Source organism: Mus musculus, chromosome X (genome assembly GCF_000001635.26).
Source record: "Mus musculus strain C57BL/6J chromosome X, GRCm38.p6 C57BL/6J".
Classification (NCBI taxonomy): domain Eukaryota; kingdom Metazoa; phylum Chordata; class Mammalia; order Rodentia; family Muridae; genus Mus; species Mus musculus.
The window spans coordinates 41,640,556-41,661,813 of NC_000086.7; the positions used below are offsets into that span (position 1 = coordinate 41,640,556).

Here is a 21,258-nt window from a genome sequence, read left to right on the forward strand (position 1 = left end):
TTGGATATTAGTCCCCTATCTGATTTAGGATAGGTAAAGATCCTTTCCCAGTCTGTTGGTGGTCTTTTTGTCTTATAGACAGTGTCTTTTGCCTTGCAGAAACTTTGGAGTTTCATTAGGTCCCATTTGTCAATTCTCGATCTTACAGCACAAGCCATTGCTGTTCTGTTCAGGAATTTTTCCCCTGTGCCCATATCTTCAAGGCTTTTCCCCACTTTCTCCTCTATAAGTTTCAGTGTCTCTGGTTTTATGTGAAGTTCCTTGATCCACTTAGATTTGACCTTAGTACAAGGAGATAAGTATGGATCGATTCGCATTCTTCTACATGATAACAACCAGTTGTGCCAGCACCAATTGTTGAAAATGCTGTCTTTCTTCCACTGGATGGTTTTGGCTCCCTTGTCGAAGATCAAGTGACCATAGGTGTGTGGGTTCATTTCTGGGTCTTCAATTCTATTCCATTGGTCCACTTGTCTGTCTCTATACCAGTACCATGCAGTTTTTATCACAATTGCTCTGTAGTAAAGCTTTAGGTCAGGCATGGTGATTCCACCAGAGGTTCTTTTATCCTTGAGAAGAGTTTTTGCTATCCTCGGTTTTTTGTTATTCCAGATGAATTTGCAAATTGCTCCTTCTAATTCGTTGAAGAATTGAGTTGGAATTTTAATGGGGATTGCATTGAATCTGTAGATTGCTTTTGGCAAGATAGCCATTTTTACAATGTTGGTCCTGCCAATCCATGAGCATGGGAGATCTTTCCATCTTCTGAGATCTTCTTTAATTTCTTTCTTCAGGGACTTGAAGTTTTTATCATACAGATCTTTCACTTCCTTCGTTAGAGTCACGCCGAGATATTTTATATTATTTGTGGCTATTGAGAAGGGTGTTGTTTCCCTAATTTCTTTCTCAGCCTGTTTATTCTTTGTGTAGAGAAAGGCCATTGACTTGTTTGAGTTAATTTTATATCCAGCTACTTCACCGAAGCTGTTTATCAGGTTTAGGAGTTCTCTGTTGGAATTTTTAGGGTCACTTATATATACTATCATATCATCTGCAAAAAGTGATATTTTGACTTCCTCTTTTCCAATTTGTATCCCCTTGATCTCCTTTTGTTGTCGAATTGCTCTGGCTAATACTTCAAGTACTATGTTGAAAAGGTAGGGAGAAAGTGGGCAGCCTTGTCTAGTCCCTGATTTTAGTGGGATTGCTTCCAGCTTCTCTCCATTTACTTTGATGTTGGCTACTGGTTTGCTGTAGATTGCTTTTATCATGTTTAGGTATTGGCCTTGAATTCCTGATCTTTCCAGAACTTTTATCATGAATGGGTGTTGGATCTTGTCAAATGCTTTTTCTGCATCTAACGAGATGATCATGTGGTTTTTGTCTTTGAGTTTGTTTATATAATGGATTACATTGATGGATTTTCGTATATTAAACCATCCCTGCATCCCTGGAATAAAACCTACTTGGTCAGGATGGATGATTGCTTTAATGTGTTCTTGGATTCGGTTAGCGAGAATTTTATTAAGGATTTTTGCATCGATGTTCATAAGAGAAATTGGTCTGAAGTTCTCTATCTTTGTTGGATCTTTCTGTGGTTTAGGTATCAGAGTAATAGTGGCTTCATAAAATGAGTTGGGTAGAATACCTTCTACTTCTATCTTGTGAAAAAGTTTGTGCAGAACTGGAGTTAGATCTTCTTTGAAGGTCTGATAGAACTCTGCACTAAACCCGTCTGGTCCTGGGCTTTTTTTTGGCTGGGAGACTATTAATAACTGCTTCTATTTCTTTAGGGGATATGGGACTGTTTAGAAGGTCAACTTGATCCTGATTCAACTTTGGTACCTGGTATCTGTCCAGAAATTTGTCCATTTCGTCCAGGTTTTCCAGTTTTGTTGAGTATAGCCTTTTGTAGAAGGATCTGATGGTGTTTTGGATTTCTTCAGGATCTGTTGTTATGTCTCCCTTTTCATTTCTGATTTTGTTAATTAGGATTTTGTCCCTGTGCCCTTTAGTGAGTGTAGCTAAGGGTTTATCTATCTTGTTGATTTTCTCAAAGAACCAACTCCTCGTTTGGTTAATTCTTTGAATAGTTCTTCTTGTTTCCACTTGGTTGATTTCACCCCTGAGTTTGATTATTTCCTGCCGTCTACTCCTCTTGGGTGAATTTGCTTCCTTTTTTTCTAGAGCTTTTAGATGTGTTGTCAAGCTGCTAGTATGTGCTCTCTCCCGTTTCTTCATGGAGGCACTCAGAGCTATGAGTTTCCCTCTTAGAAATGCTTTCATTGTGTCCCAAAGGTTTGGGTACGTTGTGGCTTCATTTTCATTAAACTCTAAAAAGTCTTTAATTTCTTTCTTTATTCCTTCCTTGACCAAGGTATCATTGAGAAGAGTGTTGTTCAGTTTCCATGTGAATGTTGGCTTTCTGTTATTTATTTTGTTATTGAAGATCAGCCTTAGTGCATGGTGATCTGATAGGATACATGGGACAATTTCAATATTTTTGAATCTGTTGAGGCCTGATTTGTGACCTATTATGTGGTCAATTTTGGAGAAGGTACCATGAGGTGCTGAGAAGAAGGTATATCCTTTTGTTTTAGGATAAAATGTTCTGTAGATATCTGTCAGATCCATTTGTTTCATCACTTCTGTTAGTTTCAGTGTGTCCCTGTTTAGTTTCTTATAAAAAAAAACAACATTTAATTGGGGCTGGCTTACAGGTTCAGAGGTTCAGTCCATTATCATCAAGGTGGGAGCGTGGCAGTATCCAGGCAGGCATGGCGCAGGAGGAGCTGAGAGTTCTACATCTTCATCTGAAGGCTGCTAGTGGAAGACTGACTTCCAGGCAACTAGGGTGAGGATCTTATACCCACACCCACAGTGACACACCCATTCCAACCAGGTCACACCTATTCCAACAAGGCCACACCTTCAGATGGTGCCACTCCCTGGCCCAAGGATATACAAACCATCACAGAAAGCAACTTGTGGAAGAAAGAATTTATCTGGCTTACATATCCCAATCACAGTTCATGATTGAGGCAAGTCAGAGTAGAAACAGAAGCAGAAACCACAGAGGATTACTGTTTCCTGGCTTGATTCCAGTCTCACACTCACTTCTTTTTCTATATCTCTCAGGACCACCTGCCTAGGGATGATACCGCCCACAGTTGCCTGGGATCTCCCATATCAATCAGCAGTCAAGAAAATGTCACACAGACATACTTTGCCCACAAGTCAATCTGGCAGAGGTTTTTCCTCAGTTGAGGTTCCATCCTCCCAAGTAGCCCTAGTTTGTGTGAGGTTGACAAAAAACTAACCAGCACAGTAGCCATGTGGACATAATCTAGTGGACTAAGCACTTACTATAAACCAGGCCCTTTAGTATGAAATTCTATGAATTAGTTTATTAGCTATCCTATCTTTTTTTCAAAAACAGCCATTAGAATCTTAGAGAAATTTAAGTAACTTGCCCAAATCAAGCAAAAGACATTATCTCTAATAGTAGGCTATAGAGCCTTGTGATAAACTAGCAGGTTTATTTTAATTTGTGCCTTTTAGTTCAGGCATGTGGCTTCAAAAATGAACCACTGGAGATGATTAAGGCTATAGAAAATCACATCAAAGCAATGGGTCCATTGGAGCCTTTAGGGTCATAATAAAGGCAATGATTTCTCCTCTCCCTGGACCTTGCCAGTGACAAATAATTCACGAGTATAATTAGAATACATTTTATGCTTGTACAAAACTGCAACATAACAAAGCATCAATATAAGATCAAGCTAAAGGCAATAATGATTTAAAAATGAGTAAAAATATAAAGCTCAACCAAAAAAAATTTAACTTCAATCCTTTCACTGACAGTTTTGGTCAATCTCATCATAGTAATTCCTCCACTAAGAGGCAGCTTGAAGTAATGGGTGAGAAAATTTGAATGCAAATTCTCTCAATTCCCACCTATACTACCTTAGAATTATCACTTCTCTCTCTCTCTCTCTCTCTCTCTCTCTCTCTCAGCTGTGGAAGTAGAGAAGAGGGAGAGAATCTGTACTTCATTTTAAAATAACCTAAGTTTAGATTTTGGGTGTTCATTTAGATATTAAATTAACATTTATTGGTGGTACACTATATGACATCCATTGTTCTAAGCATTAAAATGATATTGTCCCATTATGATAAGCAAAACAAACAAATAATAACAAAATACTGTAAATAGCAATGACAAAAAAGGGTAGGCACCTCAAGAAAATGCTAGAAGTGCCATTTTTCACAGCTGATTGCAGGAGAGCTTTTTGACAACTAATTGGAGTGGAAAAGCAGGCTACTTTCAGGCAACTGGAATAGGCTTAGACTCACTTGGCAAAAGAAGCCAAAGGTGAATTGAATCAGAATAGAAATCTGATTTTGTGTGCCTGCAAGGGACACTGAAGAGGTCACTGGATATTTTGCTGAACCTATCCATTTGGAAAGGAGTCATCTGAAATAGCACTCCTTGGGTAGAAAAGAACCTGTCATGAACTGTAGATGGCAGTATGAAAGTGTTAGGCAAAGACATTTTCAATGAGTTCCTGACAGTTGAGGGCAAAGCTCAGCGTCAAAGCAAAAAGTGATGTCTGATTCCACTGACGTTATCTAAGTGCCCAACCCCCAAAATAACCCAGAGTCATAATCCACCAGTAGAAAAGCTAATAATAGACACCAGAAAGCATTTCCTTCTCCTCCTCACCCTTTTCTTACCAATACTCAGTCACAAGGCAGTCATTGGTTGAAGCAAAAGGAAACTGAAAGGCAGTGTTTATATGAAAAACTAGCATAGTTTTCCCCCCAGGCTTGTCTATTTGAAGTGACTTTATGATAAATGTATAGAGATAAATAAAATCTATGGGCTAATGTCTTTTCTAGAACCTCTTGCCCTTACCCTCTCCTCTTTGATTCCCTAATTCATAAAAACAGAACTCATTGTTTCATTCCACTAATATTTATTGAGCCCTACTGGGCCCAGGCTCTGTTCTTGGCTTCCAGGTTCCAGCAATCAATGAACAATAGCTGCTAGAACTGCCTGAAAGAGCTTCTGGGGTGCATAATTGAGATGATGGTGTGTGTAAAATCACCTTGGCAGCCAGAAAGGTGGAGGCCAATATACCATTTAAAGATATCCAATTTTCTTCAGCTTCCAGCAGTGAAAAATAGAAGGGGCTCTCTAAATAAGGAAAGCAAATAGCTGAAACACTGTGTGACCAGCAAAATTCATGCCACAAATCTCTCCCCTTCGTGTACTTAGACCCTACTATTAGAAATTTCCATTCTCTGAATCACAACTAAGGAGTGTCTGGAGCTTGGTGTGGTGGTGGACAAGTATAATAGGAGCACTCTGGAGAGGAAGATAGGATTGTAACAGGCTACCACTGGAGGGATACTAGCTAGTGAATTTTAGCCTAGGTTAGCTACTAAGGCACTCTATGTAAAAGATAAACAACAACAAGAAATGTTTCTATGGAGGTGAGGCTTCTATGTTATGGAACTTGACAGCAGGCCTATACTATTCACACCTTACTATACCTCTTTCAGTCTCCTACCCTGCCCACCTCGCTAGGACACACATGAACCCCATCAGACCTTAAGAAAGGCAAAGGGGGTGAGACAAAGAGAGGAGCAGAGATCTCCAGACAGCTACATCATCAGCTCTCGTTCCTTCTAGCTCCTTACCTTATAAGGGTCACCTATCCCTATCCCAGTATTTGGTCTGTAGCATTCATCTGTAAATATGAGGAAAGACTCACATTATACATGGATTCAGCAAATGCCCAGGCCAGACAATATGAAGCTCGAAGATACCGTTTTGAATTTGTAACAGCTATCAATATTACCTGAATCCTTACTAAAACCAGAAACCTCACAAGGGTAAAACAAGACAGACAGAAACTCATATGGTAGTTTACCATTGCAGCCTTTCAATTAAAGAAAGGTTAAATCTAGAGATGAAACTGACTAATCTGTCAAATAGAATAATAAAGTCAGAAGACTAAAAATGAGTCCTTCAAACTCTTATCTTACTTCCCTTGATTGCTGTTCTGTACATAACAGACTAGCCCTAAAAGCTGCTTTTTAAAATGTCAAGAACCCCACATTCTTTTAGAGGACATGAAACTCCCGTTCAAATAAAAATGTATCCCTTAGAAAACACAGAAGCCCCTTTTATATCAGTGAACCCCTCTATGATAGCCAAGGCTGATGTCAGAAAGGGGGTGTGACATTGGGTCTCTGATATAATGGAGGAAGTAGAAGCTGAGCTTTCCAAAGTCAAATCTCACCCTTTTGTGGCATTTAGATCCAAGGCTAGTCTTGCACACAAAGCAATATGGTTTGGTAACAGCAGTTACCAAATAAACAAATGGAGTTTATTTCTCTTGAGGAACACTAGGAGGCACAAAGTGCTCAAAGACACTTTCCCTGGCTATCCCTTCATACTAAGTTTTCAAACTATTCTTTCATATGTGTTTGGGGCATAGAGAAGTTACAAACACCCATGCTAGTCTCCTAAGAAATAACATAATAATTTGTCCTGTAGATAGAAAACTAGTACCATAAAACAAATTTGCATATTTTGTTTCTGTTGATAACAATTTATTGATCTGTTTGATTTTTTCATCCAATTACTTCTAGATTATTTGTATGAGGACAAATGCCTGTTGATGGGAAAGACTGTTCTCATATCCAGATCATGAGATGAGATAGTTCCTTTTATGCTAATGGCATTATATCAAGCAGAGCTGTGGTCAACTCTGGTGATACACTTTAGGAGCAGACTTTGAAAAAATAAAAGTAGATCTGGACCATCATAAGTAGAAAAGGAGACTTGATTGGAATTCATGTCAAATCACCAAAAGAGGGTCCTTAAATATATAGCCTACAAAAGAAGTAACTAGCAGGTAACTTAGAGATGGTAAGTTTCAGACTATTATGTGGGAAAGAGTGAACCTTTACTCTGAAAAGTAGGAAGAGTTAGAATAGATGGCACTTCACTCTAATCTCTATTCATTCCACAGACACATCCTGTGAAGTTGCTTAGTACGTGCTATGCATTATTACCAGATTCTGAGATGTCAAAGACCAAAAAAAAAAAAAAAAAAAAAAAAAAAAAAAAAAAAAAAAAAAAGACATGACCCATACTCAGAAGGGCTCAACTTTGTCTGGGGAATCTCCTTTTCTATGCAAAAGAATTGGTGCTAACTACTATGGAAAGATGAAAGATAAAAGGAATTGCTTGATTCAAGCAGAAGGCAGAAATAGGATAAGGGAGTCTTTTATTAAAGAGGTCAACCCAACAAAAAGAAGATTCTCTCAGTTCAACCTTCCTCATTACAAAGAAACCTGCCTCATAAGAGCTAAAGAGCACCTCATCAGCAGAGGGGTTTGAACCCAGGAGGCCTCATTGGATGAGAAGTTGAGCAAGATGGCCTTGAAGGAACCTCTGATCTCAGCTACTATAATGTTCTACTAACAACAAATGGATGTTCTATTGACCAAGTAGATATTCCAATTTAACAAATAGGAAAAGTAGAAATTTATACTAAATAGTTTTTCTCAGGAACACCATTCTTGTTCATGGGAGTTTTAATGTATAAGACTCAAATATACTATAAAACATAAACTTTAACAGGGGAAATTAGAGTGGTGAGATGGCTCAGTGGATAAAGGTACTTCCACCAAGCCTGATGACCTGAATTTAACCTCCAGGACCCAAATGGTGGAGAGAACCAAATTATGTACATTATCCTTTGGCCTCCAGTGTAAGCCATGGCAGATGTGTGTGTGTATGTACGTGTGTTTCCTCCACCAACAAAGGCCAAAAATCAAAAGTCACTTGATAATGATTTTTGTCAATAGCAGACCACAGACATTTGCAGTAATATACCTAGATATCTAATAATATTTAACCATATAATAGCACTTATTAAGTCATACTTCTCCAAATAAGAGACTAAAGTAATTTATAATACTATTGAAATATATTTTGCCACTAAAGCATATTTCTCCATTTTTAACATAAAAAGACATGCTTCTTTCCAGTTCAGGTGTTCTAGACACTATTCTAAGAATGCAGTAACCTTTGAAGTAGATGCTTAAAACCCATAGCATTTTACAGATGAATAAATTGAGATGTAGAGACTAAATAATTTATACACATAGCAAAAGGGATCAAACCCAAGCACTCTGGCTCCATGCTCATATATATATAATTCTTTTGAGATTACAATCCCATCATCTCCCTCTTCCTTTCCTTTGTCCAACCCTTCCTGTGTATCTACCCCTTGCTCTCTTCCATATTCCCCATGCTCTTATCACAGCACGACAGAGCCATGCTGTATTTCCTTTTGTCTACAGAAAAATTCTTTTATTGCTGCAGCACCGCTGGATTACAGTAACTAGGAACAAATGCCACTATTACAAAGAGATGCAAGATACAGACCTGAGTGGCAAGTGAGTCACTAATCACTGGCTTCCACATAACAGATTTGCAAGTCCTGAGATTCAAATGTTCATCTGCACACACACACACACACACACACACACACACAATTTACATCTTTGACCTTCATGCCTTATTGCATGCAAATACTTAGAACTGTGACTGCGGAAGTCATTAATGCTAGAGCTCTACTTGATCTGCTCTTGTGGATTAATTAATCTGTTCCTCCTCTGTTCATGTATTTCTTCTTTGAATTTCCTTTGCTAATTACCTAGCAGTGCTGTCTCATGGGCTAGCTACATAAGTGAGTCTATTTTCCCCCTTTTTTGAGACAACGTTATGCTGTATGGGATGAAGGAAATGAATCGTGGCAAGTTGGGAAAAATGAACTTGTTATTACAGATCCTGCCATAATTTTTTAAATTGAAGTTCAGATGATTGAACTAGCATTCAATCCCTTTTATGCCTTTGGTATTTCAGCCAAAAAAAAATAGTCTTTAAAAATAAAGAATTCTAAATTTATTTTATTTTTTTTCTTCTTTTTTTAATCTGAATGTCATGCCATCAGTTAAATACTAGTTAGGAAGATAAATGCCACAGCTTAATTTTCCTCACTTCTGAGTCATTTCTTCCTCCTGCTTCTAACCTCCAGAAACTAGTCATCAACCATGGCCTGATCACTTCTGCCACTGACTGATCTGACATTACTGTATCCATTAGTGAGTGCTATGTGTACAGCACATACATTTAAAGTACCGACTTCGAGCACAGCCATTTATTTTCCTAGAAAGGCATCATTACCTAAAGGAATAAATCTTTTAGTCTGTATCAGGAATCAAAGAACTCAACTAAATGATGAAGTAAATTAGTCCAAAACACAGCCTGCTTGTTCATGGACTTCCTTACCTTTGGCTTATACATTTATCTGTGATTGTAATGGCGGCTTTGCTAATAATGTAGGACACAAATTGTTCTGCAACCTCCTCCTTCAGAGCATACTTTACAATCATATCTGCTTGGGCAAAAACAAAGAATACACAAAATCTATTTACACAAAAAGACATGCCCACCATAGTGTTGTCTTTGATGACATTAAGGGGGAAAGTTGTAAATATAGTATAGTCGCAGATTGAAGGGTTATATAACTATTCTTAAAATAGGCTTTTTTTCTGGTTAAAAAAACATAAGGATGTACAAGTTGGTAATAAAGACCAAATCATGGCAATGGTTATCATTGGCAAGAAGAGAAACACACATGACTACGAAAAACAAATAGATCAATTTCAAGTTATTATAGATGCTTAAATTTTTAAAACTCTCTAGAAGGCACATGTCTTATTAAATTCTTTTCATATACTTATGTGTACCTGAATTATTTACTTTTTCTTAATTGAAGGGGCAATAATCCAGGAAGTTGCAGTTACACTTAATGACAAATTACTTCCTTATAACACTTAGCGATCACCAGATGAAAATAATATATGATATGAACATATAATTCTACAAATCAGATTTAAATTTTCTAAGACTTTGATTATTAAAGGAGCATAAATGATGAATTAGTAGGTATGGGCAGATACAAAGTCAGATTAAGTACCATTTTTCTCTGGCCTTGAACTCTCTATGCTCCTACCTCAGCTTCTCAAGTGTCAGAATTACATGTGTGTGCCATCAACTCAGGCTGCTAAATAGTATTTTAAATAGTTTTGCAAAGCTAAGTATATATCCTTATTTAGTAGGTTTAGCAAAAGACAAGGTCCAATCATCTTTAGACAAACTTTGAGTTGTGGTGGACATTTTTAGTCATCTCAATGTCTTTTCTCATCTAAGACATGGTTTCTCTGTGTATGCCTGTGTGTCCTGAAACTCACTCTGTAGACTAGGCTGGCCCTAAACTCAAAGATCCACATGGTCCTGCCTCTGGAGTTCTGGGATTAAAGGCATGCACCACCACCACCCGGCTTCATCTTGCTATCTTTTGGCAATAATGTGGTTGTCACCCTGACCAGGCCTAAGTTTATTATTAAATAAACATATCATTAGAGACCACAATGAGTAAAATGGTGCTACCTGCCAACAGGGCTAGTGAAATGAATAAGGCATAGACTTTGTCTTCAAGAAATCCTCAAATAACAAGAGGAAAGGCAGATATGCAGCCAATTCTTATTAACATAATACAACAGGCTGTGCAGCAAAAACCTAAGCAACCATCAAGGAAGTACTTCTGTGGGAACAGGAAAGATATTAGAAGACACAGCGCTGGCTCTGAATGTTCCAGGAATGATAAGGTAATTCAGGCAGAAGCAAAAAACATAATCAAAGGCATAAGACATGAAACTATATGGCTGATTTCAGTGAATGGTCTGTAGTCCAGTATGACTGGATTGGAGGAGATATCAGACATAAGACTAAATTTTGCTCTTTTTAAAGAAAATTGTAGAGAATTATTAGGATGGTTGTAATGAGATTAGGTTTTCACTTTAGAAAGATCAGATGAATAGAGAAATCTAAGCAAGGAGATCTCGATGTAATGAGCAGACAACAGAGTCAAGAACAAAAGGGTCGATGGCATGCCCTAGAGAGAACAACCACAGCACTATGGATAGACTCGAGATGACAGGCTTCCCAGCATTTCTGCATAGAGGTAGTGAAGGGGAGGGGGAGATGGGAAAGTAGCACCGAACTTTCTAGTTTAGGTGTCCAGTGGTTGAGTGGGAGCAAGAGCCAAGCTTTCTAATGAAATATTTTATAAGAAGTTATCTTTAGGCCTATCAGTTGGAGCTGTCCATCACAAAGACTTGTTTTCTGTTCCCTCAAAGCAACTCTGGAACATAACCTTTCAGTTCCTCTTCCATTGATCCTATCTTAGTCTTGTCCACCCTGAACTTTTAGAATAGCCTTCAAAGTAGTGTCTTTGCTTCTACTCTGGCCCACCTTCTAGCCCATTCTCTACAGAGCAGTCAGAGTACTCTTTTAAAAATAATTGGATGCTAACACACACACACACACACACACACACACACACCTCCTCCTCCTCCTCAAAATCTTCCAATAAGTTTTTTTTTATCTCCTATAGAATAAATCCAAACTGTTTACTCATGACCTACAGACTCTGACCTGATTCTCTTCCTACACTCATTTTCTATTAGTCTTCTTTTCACTCATTCAGGTTTAGCTATCCTGGCTTCCTTCTTTTGTGCTTTATGCAATCTAAAGCTTTTTCTATCTCTGTGTGCCATTTCAGTGACTCCAAGAGAGTCTCTGTGAGTGTCTAATTGCCATAAACATGAGGCTTAATTTTCATGGAGGCAGCTCTGGGAATCCCAGGATCCATTTGCATAAGCCTAGGCAAGTCTCAAAAAGAATGCAATGTTAGGGGAGTATGACAGGAGCTGGAGAAATGAGGAGTATATTATAATAAAAGAAAAATTAAAAGGTTCAATGTAGGTGATGAAAGTCCAGAAATGAGCAAGTAAACAACTTATCAAACAAGCCAGGATGTGTGCCAGGAAAGCTTACAGAAGGATTATGTTATATGTTTATGGGTTTTAACATACCCTCACCTCTAATTAAATGTCATGTTACAGCTTCTATCTAAAGTTCTTCTTCCTAAGGACCTAGCTACCAATCCAATTGAAAGTTCTGGGGTCATTGTGGTAGTTCTTCCTTTATATTCTCTACAGGGACACATGCAGAGCTACACACATTATTTGCTACACATTCTCAGCACCACTTAAACTTAATGAACTTTAACAGGATAAATTCGACCTGAGAAGGTCAAGACAAGGGTGATTTGGACTGATAGAAAAAAAGCTAACAGTTTTTGTGATGCTTCCATTTGAATGGAAACGACACTATTCATCCTATTACATACCTCACAACTCCAATAGGTGCTCAATAAATATTTGTTGGCAGGGTAGATGCATGACTAAATACACTAATGCAACTTTAAACCCCATTATTCAAAAATAATGCTCCAATGACAGAAAGCAAACATTTTGTTTATTCTATCATGGTCATACTTCAGTAGTGCCTGGTTTATTTCAAAACACTCCAATTTAAAAGAGACATCACAAATTCAAATGAGCTTATGGTTGAAAGAACAAAGTTCTGAGAATTTTGGAAACAGCAAAAGCCAATACAATGTAACCTAATGAGATCAGAAAGGGACATAATAAAGCCCTTGCAGTATTTGAAGGATCAACACGAAGAATAGCATGCAGAATTATTTTCCATAGCTCTAGCAGGTAGGGCCAAAGAAAGAAGAAAATAATAAAAGATTGTCTCAGAACAAGGATGCACTTTCTTAGCATAATGGATCTCCTTCCATACCATTTCAATCACCCTTTTCAGGCACATTCAGGGTAAACACACTGCAGGGTATCTGGGGTGGGGGTTGGGGTGGCGGCTTGGGGAGATTTCTTCATCCAGCAGAACACTCAAATGAGAAAACACTTTTGAAAACTAAACGATAACCAGTTAGTAGGGCCATGAAACCAAGTTAGCTAAGCATGACTTGAATTTTTAAGTGAATTTGAAAATAGCAGGGAGCATCACAATTAGCAAGGATAAGCACAATTTGGAGAAATCTGCTTTAAAAATGTTGTCAGATGTCTGAAAATATGTGGACAGCCAAAATGAGCATGGCTTTGAGACTGTGGGCTGTAATAAAACATGTGTAGTGACCGGTTAAGAACAGTTGCTACTCTTCCAAGGGGCCAGAGTTTGATTCTCAGCACCAGGTCAGGCAGCTCACAACTGCCTGAAGGGATCTGATATCCAGCCTCTTCAAGTATTTGTGGGTGCCTGTGTACTCAGACACACAGGCACACACACACACACACACACACACACACACACACACACACACACACACAAATAAAACTTAACATTTAAAAGACAAATGTGTTTTACTGCACAAATGTCCCTTTGCGATGTCCAATCTGGCCATCCAAAGAATTGTTATCTTGTTTGTTGCAGAGATCCAAAATTGCTGTGTATGAGAAAATGTGGTCTTACATGAAATCCGCAGAGCCATCTGTGTTTACCAAAACAACAGCTGATGGGGTAGCCCGAGTTCGGAAGTCCAAGGGAAAGTTCGCCTTCCTGCTGGAGTCAACCATGAATGAGTACATTGAGCAGAGAAAGCCGTGTGATACGATGAAAGTTGGTGGAAATCTGGATTCCAAAGGCTATGGTGTGGCAACCCCTAAAGGCTCAGCATTAAGGTGGGTGGAATAATATAACAATATCCGTGTTGTTATAGTATTCCACCTACCCTGATGCATTTTGTTGTCGTTTTCTTTCTTGTGGATTTTGAGGTAACTTTTAAAAGTTTAAAATCTACAATATTCCATGGAGTTAAATAAGACGGTAAATTATGGTTTCATCTATTTAATGCATCCATTTTTTTTAATGTTCTCTCTCTCTGTGTTGTCCTCTCTGACTGTTTGTTGCTGTTTTAATTTTACAGTTCAACGGCTTTTTCAATTTAAATGGTAAAAGCCAAGTTATGGTGACGAATGTTAATTGCATGGATGTGGTGTTCTTGTTACTTTTTTTCTCAAAGACAATTTCCCCATCCCGCACACTTCAGTTTTGAGCAAATGTTATCCTCCATGCCACCTTCCAATATTTAACCCTGTATTTGCTGTACAGACATTTTTATAGCTCCACGTTCTGTGAAATTTAGCCAATTTGTCCTCTTGTGCTCCTTTTTTTATACGTTAACGATTTCCTAAGCATTTGTGCATTTTCTTACAAGTTATGTTTTATCGTTTCAAGAAATGCTGTTAACCTGGCAGTATTAAAACTGAATGAGCAAGGCCTCTTGGACAAATTGAAAAACAAATGGTGGTACGACAAAGGAGAGTGCGGCAGCGGGGGCGGTGACTCCAAGGTCAGCCTCAATGTCACCACAACCGGGTACCCTTAGTGACGAGTAATCGGCAAGACTGTTATCTTATTACTGAGGAGAGAGAGCACGAGACACACACAGAAAGTAGAATGACCAGGTTTTTCCCCTGCCTGGCAGCTTTGGGAACCAGAAAGACTTTAGGGCACTGCCCATATTTTTGATCTAACTTGGGTCCCTTCTTAAACTCCCAGACAGAGGCTCCATGTCCACACCCTTTCCTTTCCCCACACGCCAGACTGGTTTCTATATGAAGGCCATTATACAGGTTTTGGTGCCCTAGGCTTTCAAAAGCCCAAGGGTGTCCTGTGAGACTCCCCCATCTGCCACAGTTGAATTGTGTAAGAAATCAGATCCATCCCAGTCACTGAGATGACAGGATATAATTTGTTTGGTTCTATTATTTTCTAGGATGTGATGATTGCTCATAGAAGTTTCTTGAGTGAGTGGGAGTGACTTCTATTACTTGTATGAGTGATGGAATGTTCTCTGTATGTGGTGGCTGATTTAACTAGGCCCCACTTAACTTGAAAAGCAAAGAGAACGATCAATTTCAAGTTAAATGGGGTCTTTCTTTAATAGGTCACCACATACAGAGACTTTGCAAAAGGACTTTTATGTATTTGAACCTGTGCATCGCCTGTGATACTACTTGTGTGTGAATCCCTGATTTGGCTTCTCTTTAGCCGTGTTTTTGGTTCAGGTAGGTCTAATTGTTATCCAGGTTGTCATCATGAGAAAACCCATCTTACTTGCCATTCCTTTGGTTCCTAATATTCTTCGAGGCTACAATGGATGAGTAGCCATCACCCAAGCAACAGGAAATAGGGGCTTTCTCAGAGACCAAGACATCAAGTCATGGAGAGGCACTTCGGGTAAGTACAAGAGAAGACCTGAAAACAGATTTCTCCATGGCCCAAGGGCCATGCAAATGATACTGAAACTCGTGAGATCACAACCAAGATACCATGGGCATCATAAGGTGAAGAACAGTGTTTCCCAACCACAGAGCAACAGACAGGCAAGCCAAAACTTTTTTTCTTCAGAGACAATGCTTATAATTCTGCTCTTCTCTTTCCTTCTCCATCCCTTGGGATCCTGGCAGAAAAGCTAGTTTGCCAGTCTGCAATATAATATGGGTTTGGAAACACTGATCCAGAGCACTTTCAAAGAAGCAAATTTTAAAACAACTTCTATTCATAATCTTACCAGGCATTGGCAAGACCTTTTATTGTAAAACCTTGATTAACAAGAATACACTGAACTGGTGGCCTGAATTGTCAGCCCCTGTTCCAAACTTCCATTGATGAGATCTTTAATGATATTCAAAATGAGAAGACCTCGAGGAATTGAGTTTTTGTATAGTTGCCGAGTGATAACTGCAGCTAGATCTTTCTCCTATACCTTTTCTGCAACTGGATTGACCCTCAAACATTAGAGGCTACTTCCCTGAGACTTAAGAGTGGATACAAGCATTTACAAGCGGCATGTCACTAGCCAAAAGTATTCTTATTAACAATCCCATCCATCCCTATGGATTCCAATTAATCAAGGTTTTACTATGTGCCAAAAAGCAGTGACTTCCTTTCTCACCAATGTAAACTGATGACACTGAAAATTTAGCCAATCATTTGCTTCATTTGATTTTCACAATGGCTACCCTGATGCCCAAAGTATTTAGCACCTTCCTCCCAGCACTTTTCTCATGCTATTAGCAGGCCACCGAGAACCTAATTCTATTATTCAAGTGAGTTACAGAATGAAAACGGAGCTGGACTGGATACTTTGTTCTCATGAACTCATCATTCAGAGGAGCCATGGACTGAATCAAGATGCCTCTAAATAATCCACACAGTGCCCAGAAGTGCCCCGAAGTTTTACAATAACCAGGTGTTTGATGTTTTACACGCGTGCGCGCGCGCACACACACACACTTACAGGCATGCATGCAAACACACACACACAGAGACAGACACACACACACACACACACACACACACACAAAATCCCTGGATGGATTTGACCAACCTTTACTTTTCATGAAACGATTTGGTATCACGAAGATCCCAAATGGTTAAACTAGCTTTTTGCTAATTATCACCAACAATCACATCCTTTGTTCCATTCTTACTATTGTCTCTGAGTTTTTATTTAGTAACTTTATTGCTAACTTAGAATTTCCAGATTTTTCTGAAATATGGCATGCCAATAGAAAATATTTCAGTAGATCGTAATTGTTTCAAACTTCTTTGGCCTTAGTGCTACCTACCAGGCAACTTGCAAATTACTTTTCTTGGTCATCCCTTCAATTTACCTTTTGCAATAAGCCAACTCCATTCTCAAGTATGGATAATAGTGGGATCAAAGCTGCGTATCCAACAACTGCTTCTTTCGCCTGGGAATTACAACGAGCCTGCCTTTATCTTCTTCCTTCTTGCCACCTGCTTTTTTTCTGAAAGTGAGCACAAGAAGGAGCAAGGAACGAACTTGACTGACTGTGTTTCACAACTACTTCGTGGGTACCATTCAACATGAATCCATTCAGAAGGTAGAAATGCGCTGAAACCTCCTTAACTCGGAGTGCTTTGATTAATAATCTGGAATAAACTAGACAAGGACCAGTCTACAAAGTAAATTGATATGACTATGGATGTGGACAAGAGAGGTTTGTTAAGCAAATGCAAAGTTTAGACTAGCATGTCAGTTGAATATTTTCTTGAGAGAACAAATCTTTTTGTTTCAAAGGTTGGAAGTACTCATCACATATAATCATATTCATTATAAATCTACCCACTAACATAGTTCTCATGGGGACCTCTGATAAAGCAATGTTTTATAGCCAGTCTGAATTGCAAAATAGAACTAAAAGGAGAAAATGTCATGCTTCAGGCATATTTTTGTAGCTCAGGATTTGCTTCCCTCATTCTGACAATTCTTCGTCTGTGCTAGTTCAGATCAAGGAAGTTTTATCCCATTAGTAAAACGGCTTGAGAATTACACTTCCTTATTGACTCTCGTCCCCAGTTAACATGACAAAAGGACCACTGAATGGACCATCATAGCATGGGGAAAGTGAGATCCACAGGTGGTGCTGACTTTGAGAAGGTCACACAGCCAATGCCATCACACATCTCTTCTGACTTTCAGATTCACCTCTTCTGATCATATTGCAGAAAGCAAGTTATTGCAGCTACCCACCCATGAATGGTGTGAATCTGACTGCATGAGCTACGTTTCTATAAGAATCAGGTTTATTCTCAAACACCTTGGTTACTAGGCAAATGGCATATTTAATATTTAAGCCATTCTAGCCTCGGTACTGATTACTAAAAATGACAATAATCACAAAACCTGACATTTATAAGTGCCTCCACTACTTCAAAAACAGTTTTACACCTATTATCTCTGAAACCAGGAAAGGGGAAAAAATACTTGTATTACTTATCCCTCTGTCTTGTTCCTATAACCTTTAAATTATGATAAGTGGGCAATTATGTTAAATTGTTGACTTTTCCCTCTCTAACATGAGACAGCATGCATTCTGAGCATATTCTACAAATTTTACTATGCTATGGAAAGAACAGGAACTTTTCATGTTGTCAAAAATGAGTACACTCTTAAAGTAATGTAATAGATATGCTATTTTCTTTTCTGAATACAGGGAATTTAGAAAGGGGTTACTAACTGGAGTAGCTACTGAATAAGACCCATAGGCTAGAACCAAAACACTGTTTGCCTGTACCAATTTCTCAAGTCTAAGCTAATAAGTCTTGGCCAAATTATACCCGGTCTGCCCTTGATGATCTATAAATGTACAGAGGTAACTCATGGAAACAAAGGCTGTGGTTTGAGAATTTTCAACCAACAAATCACCCTATTGTGTTGCTGCTTTATTGTAATACATGTGAAAAAGCAGTAATTAGGAGGCTTCTAGGTTGTTCCAGCTATAAACCTAGATCACTAGAGGTTTGAGAGACAGCTGATGAAAGTCTGTCACAGTAAAACAGCAGATAGTGATTTTTGCAGAGTTCCCATATAAGGGCATTAAGCTTCTCCCACAGCTATTAGTCCTCTCACAGTTTTACATTCTAGTCCTTCCTAACTTCATTCCCTTAATCGTAAGTAAATGATGCCAGCTCAGTTTTTTCTATATACCTTTACTTAGTAGAGCAAAGAATGTCAGGAAAAACAAACTATTGTGTACCTGGAGTGATAAGATAATTCGAAACTTATCCCATCCCAGCCTAGATGTGTATCAGTGGATTTAAATAGACTTCTAGTATCTATACTTTTAAAGATGAAAAAAAAAGAGCAGCACAGATTGTGTGCCTTTGAAAACAATGAAACAGAATGTCTAAATGGAACTGTTGGGAACTCCTTGACTGCAATAAGTCTTGTGCCAAATGTAGGTACCTTCACTTGTAAGGCAAAGAAAGTGGTGTAGAATATCAATAAAGAAATGTAGTTGAAACTGAAGTATATAAAAACTAGAAGAAAACGACAAGCATAACCACACACATTGAGAAAAATCATGGAGTTTATTTTAATAGACTCAAAAGCTCCCTGAAATTAAAATTAGTTGTATCTATTTTCATCTATGTGCTTTTAACATACATTTAAAGTTTGTTCTCTTAAGAAATTCAACAGTTTGCTTCCTCTTCCCTATCTCTATCAATCTTTTTTCTTAGAAAAATAATCTTATACATTTGCTTAGCAAGTCATCCATTCAGAGACAGTAAAAAATGGCACTTCGAGATAGCCTGTTTCCAAATTTCCTCAGACCCATAGTTGGTGCTACCTAAAGGAATGAGACTATAACTGTTTTTCCCACGTGTATAACATGAGATCTTCAGTTTTGTATGTATTTCTCCTCCTGTGTTTGTCTACAATTTTCCTCTCCTATGCCACCATCTCTTAATTGCTTCTCTTCCACACCCAGAATTCTTTGACAATCTTGGGCCTTAGGGAATGGATATGAATCTGCATCTGCCTTTATCTGCAACAAAAGTGGATCTTTTACTGGCAGGAGCCATTCCTAAAGGTTGACACTTTGGATGCCCAGGGTTAAGATGGATCCCAATGACACTTTATTGACACTGTTATGTGTATAGGCAAGAACCATTACAGAACGATGACACTTCCTGGGTCTTAGCAGAAGTTCCTGTGAATCCCCAAGACTGGTTTGGGATCAAGGAGTAGGGTGAGTATACTATACTCTTCATTGGTTTGCATGTTTCTGTGCTGGTACTGCCTCCTGGAAATATGAAGAACCTGACAATTTTTTTTCATGATAGTGACTAAATTTGCTACTTGAACTGATTCAGGTCTTCTTCCCAAGAGCAAATCCTCACTTTCTCACAAATGACTACTTCAAGCAAGGGACCAGTTGTCATAAGAACTGAACCAGTCCAGTACTGCCAAAACCAATGATTTTGCAAATGATGCTAAATAAATAAATAAATAAATAAATAAATAAATAAATAAATAAATAAATTCTACCTCTGGGGGAAAAAATGTAACCCACAAAGAAAAGACCGTTTAATTATTTCATTCTTTGTCTTAAACACAAGTGACTGTGTGACCTTAGCATAATTCCTATGATTAGGACATAATTGACTCTATATGTTGCTATTCTGATAACATGAATATGTTTCTTATTGACAAACAATAACCAAAATATCCAACACCAGAGCTACAGAAAGAACAGCAGGAGTGAGAAGCAAGAAGGTAAGAATGATGTTACACAGTTGTCAAGAGGAAGGACACTATTGCCATGGCAAATATTGAAATGATACATATCTATGCCCTTTCTTCCCCTTGAGAAGATAATAACTGGGTTTCATTTCATTTGAAGAGGTTGTAGAACCACACTGTCTGAAAGGTAGGACAGCTACGGAAAAGAAATATGAAATATTTAATGCACCTAAGTTATTTTTGTTAGGGTGGGAGTTGGGGTTGGTGGAACAGGGTGGGAAAAATTTTATAAAGAACAGTTAAAATCCATTCTCTTTTGACTTTTTAGAGAGCGGTATAGCATTTGGCCCTTGGCACATGAGGCTGGTACCCATTAGTCTGAGGTGGCAAAAATGTGGTCTAAGTGTTGGATTAACATTTTTTATTCATTTTATCTAGCACTAAAATACATCTCAAATATGGATCTAAAGCAGCAGCATACTATATTTTAGTATATACATATTATATATACATATGTGTGTACAAACATATATACACAGTGTCTATATGTATATCAATATACACAGACACTCATAGTAAGACTGCTAGCATTTCTTGTCTAGCATCACTACAAGGGATACAAGCATGGTGTATGGTTGGTAGAGTGTGTGTGGAAAGAGATCGGTGTGTACCTTTGATTTGGCAATCTGTACCAAGTTTGTAAGTTGGATATATAACCACCATTTCTTTCCATCTTTATTTGAATATAAACTAAGATTGATTATCTGTAGCCCAAAGACTTACATGTCTTCAGAAATGTTCATCACTTGAGTTTCTGGCCTCTCTTGGTACTGCTGGAATAAACTAAATAAATCACACTTATACACAGTAAATACCAACCACATTTGAAGACTTGAACTTCTAATCCATATTAAAATAGAGTTTTTAAAACTTATTTGGACAAGTGGGAGTCCCATTTACAATGGGGTTTTTCACTGAAATATGTCAATTCTTCTTCCATCTTAGTGTTTTCTCTGAATCCCTGCTCTTTGTTGGGAAAAAAATGAGTAAGGAATCTTCCCACATAATTAGGCTATATGAAATAATTGTTTTGCTTTTTAGAGACGTTAGCCAGAAAGAGGGCTAGGTTTTTTGACAGAAATTCATCAGGGAAATTTATGATCTGTAGAATCAAAGTTTC

At 38.2% G+C, this 21,258-nt stretch overlaps 1 protein-coding gene across 7 annotated transcripts in view; it reads left to right on the forward strand.

Annotated features, from left to right (window-relative positions):
- Positions 1-21,258, forward strand: part of Gria3 (glutamate receptor, ionotropic, AMPA3 (alpha 3)) — a 277,783-nt gene that overhangs the window by 239,737 nt on the left and 16,788 nt on the right. For 4 of the 7 annotated variants that reach the window (NM_001358361.2, XM_017318545.2, NM_001281929.2 and 1 more), the window contains one exon: positions 13,451-13,698. In NM_001358361.2, the coding sequence (NP_001345290.2) occupies positions 13,451-13,698 (248 nt within the window). Of the gene's footprint in view, positions 1-13,450; positions 13,699-14,254; positions 14,370-21,258 lie in introns of all 7 variants that reach the window. The other 3 variants (NR_104053.2, XM_017318546.1, NM_001290451.3) reach the window with 1 other exon arrangement.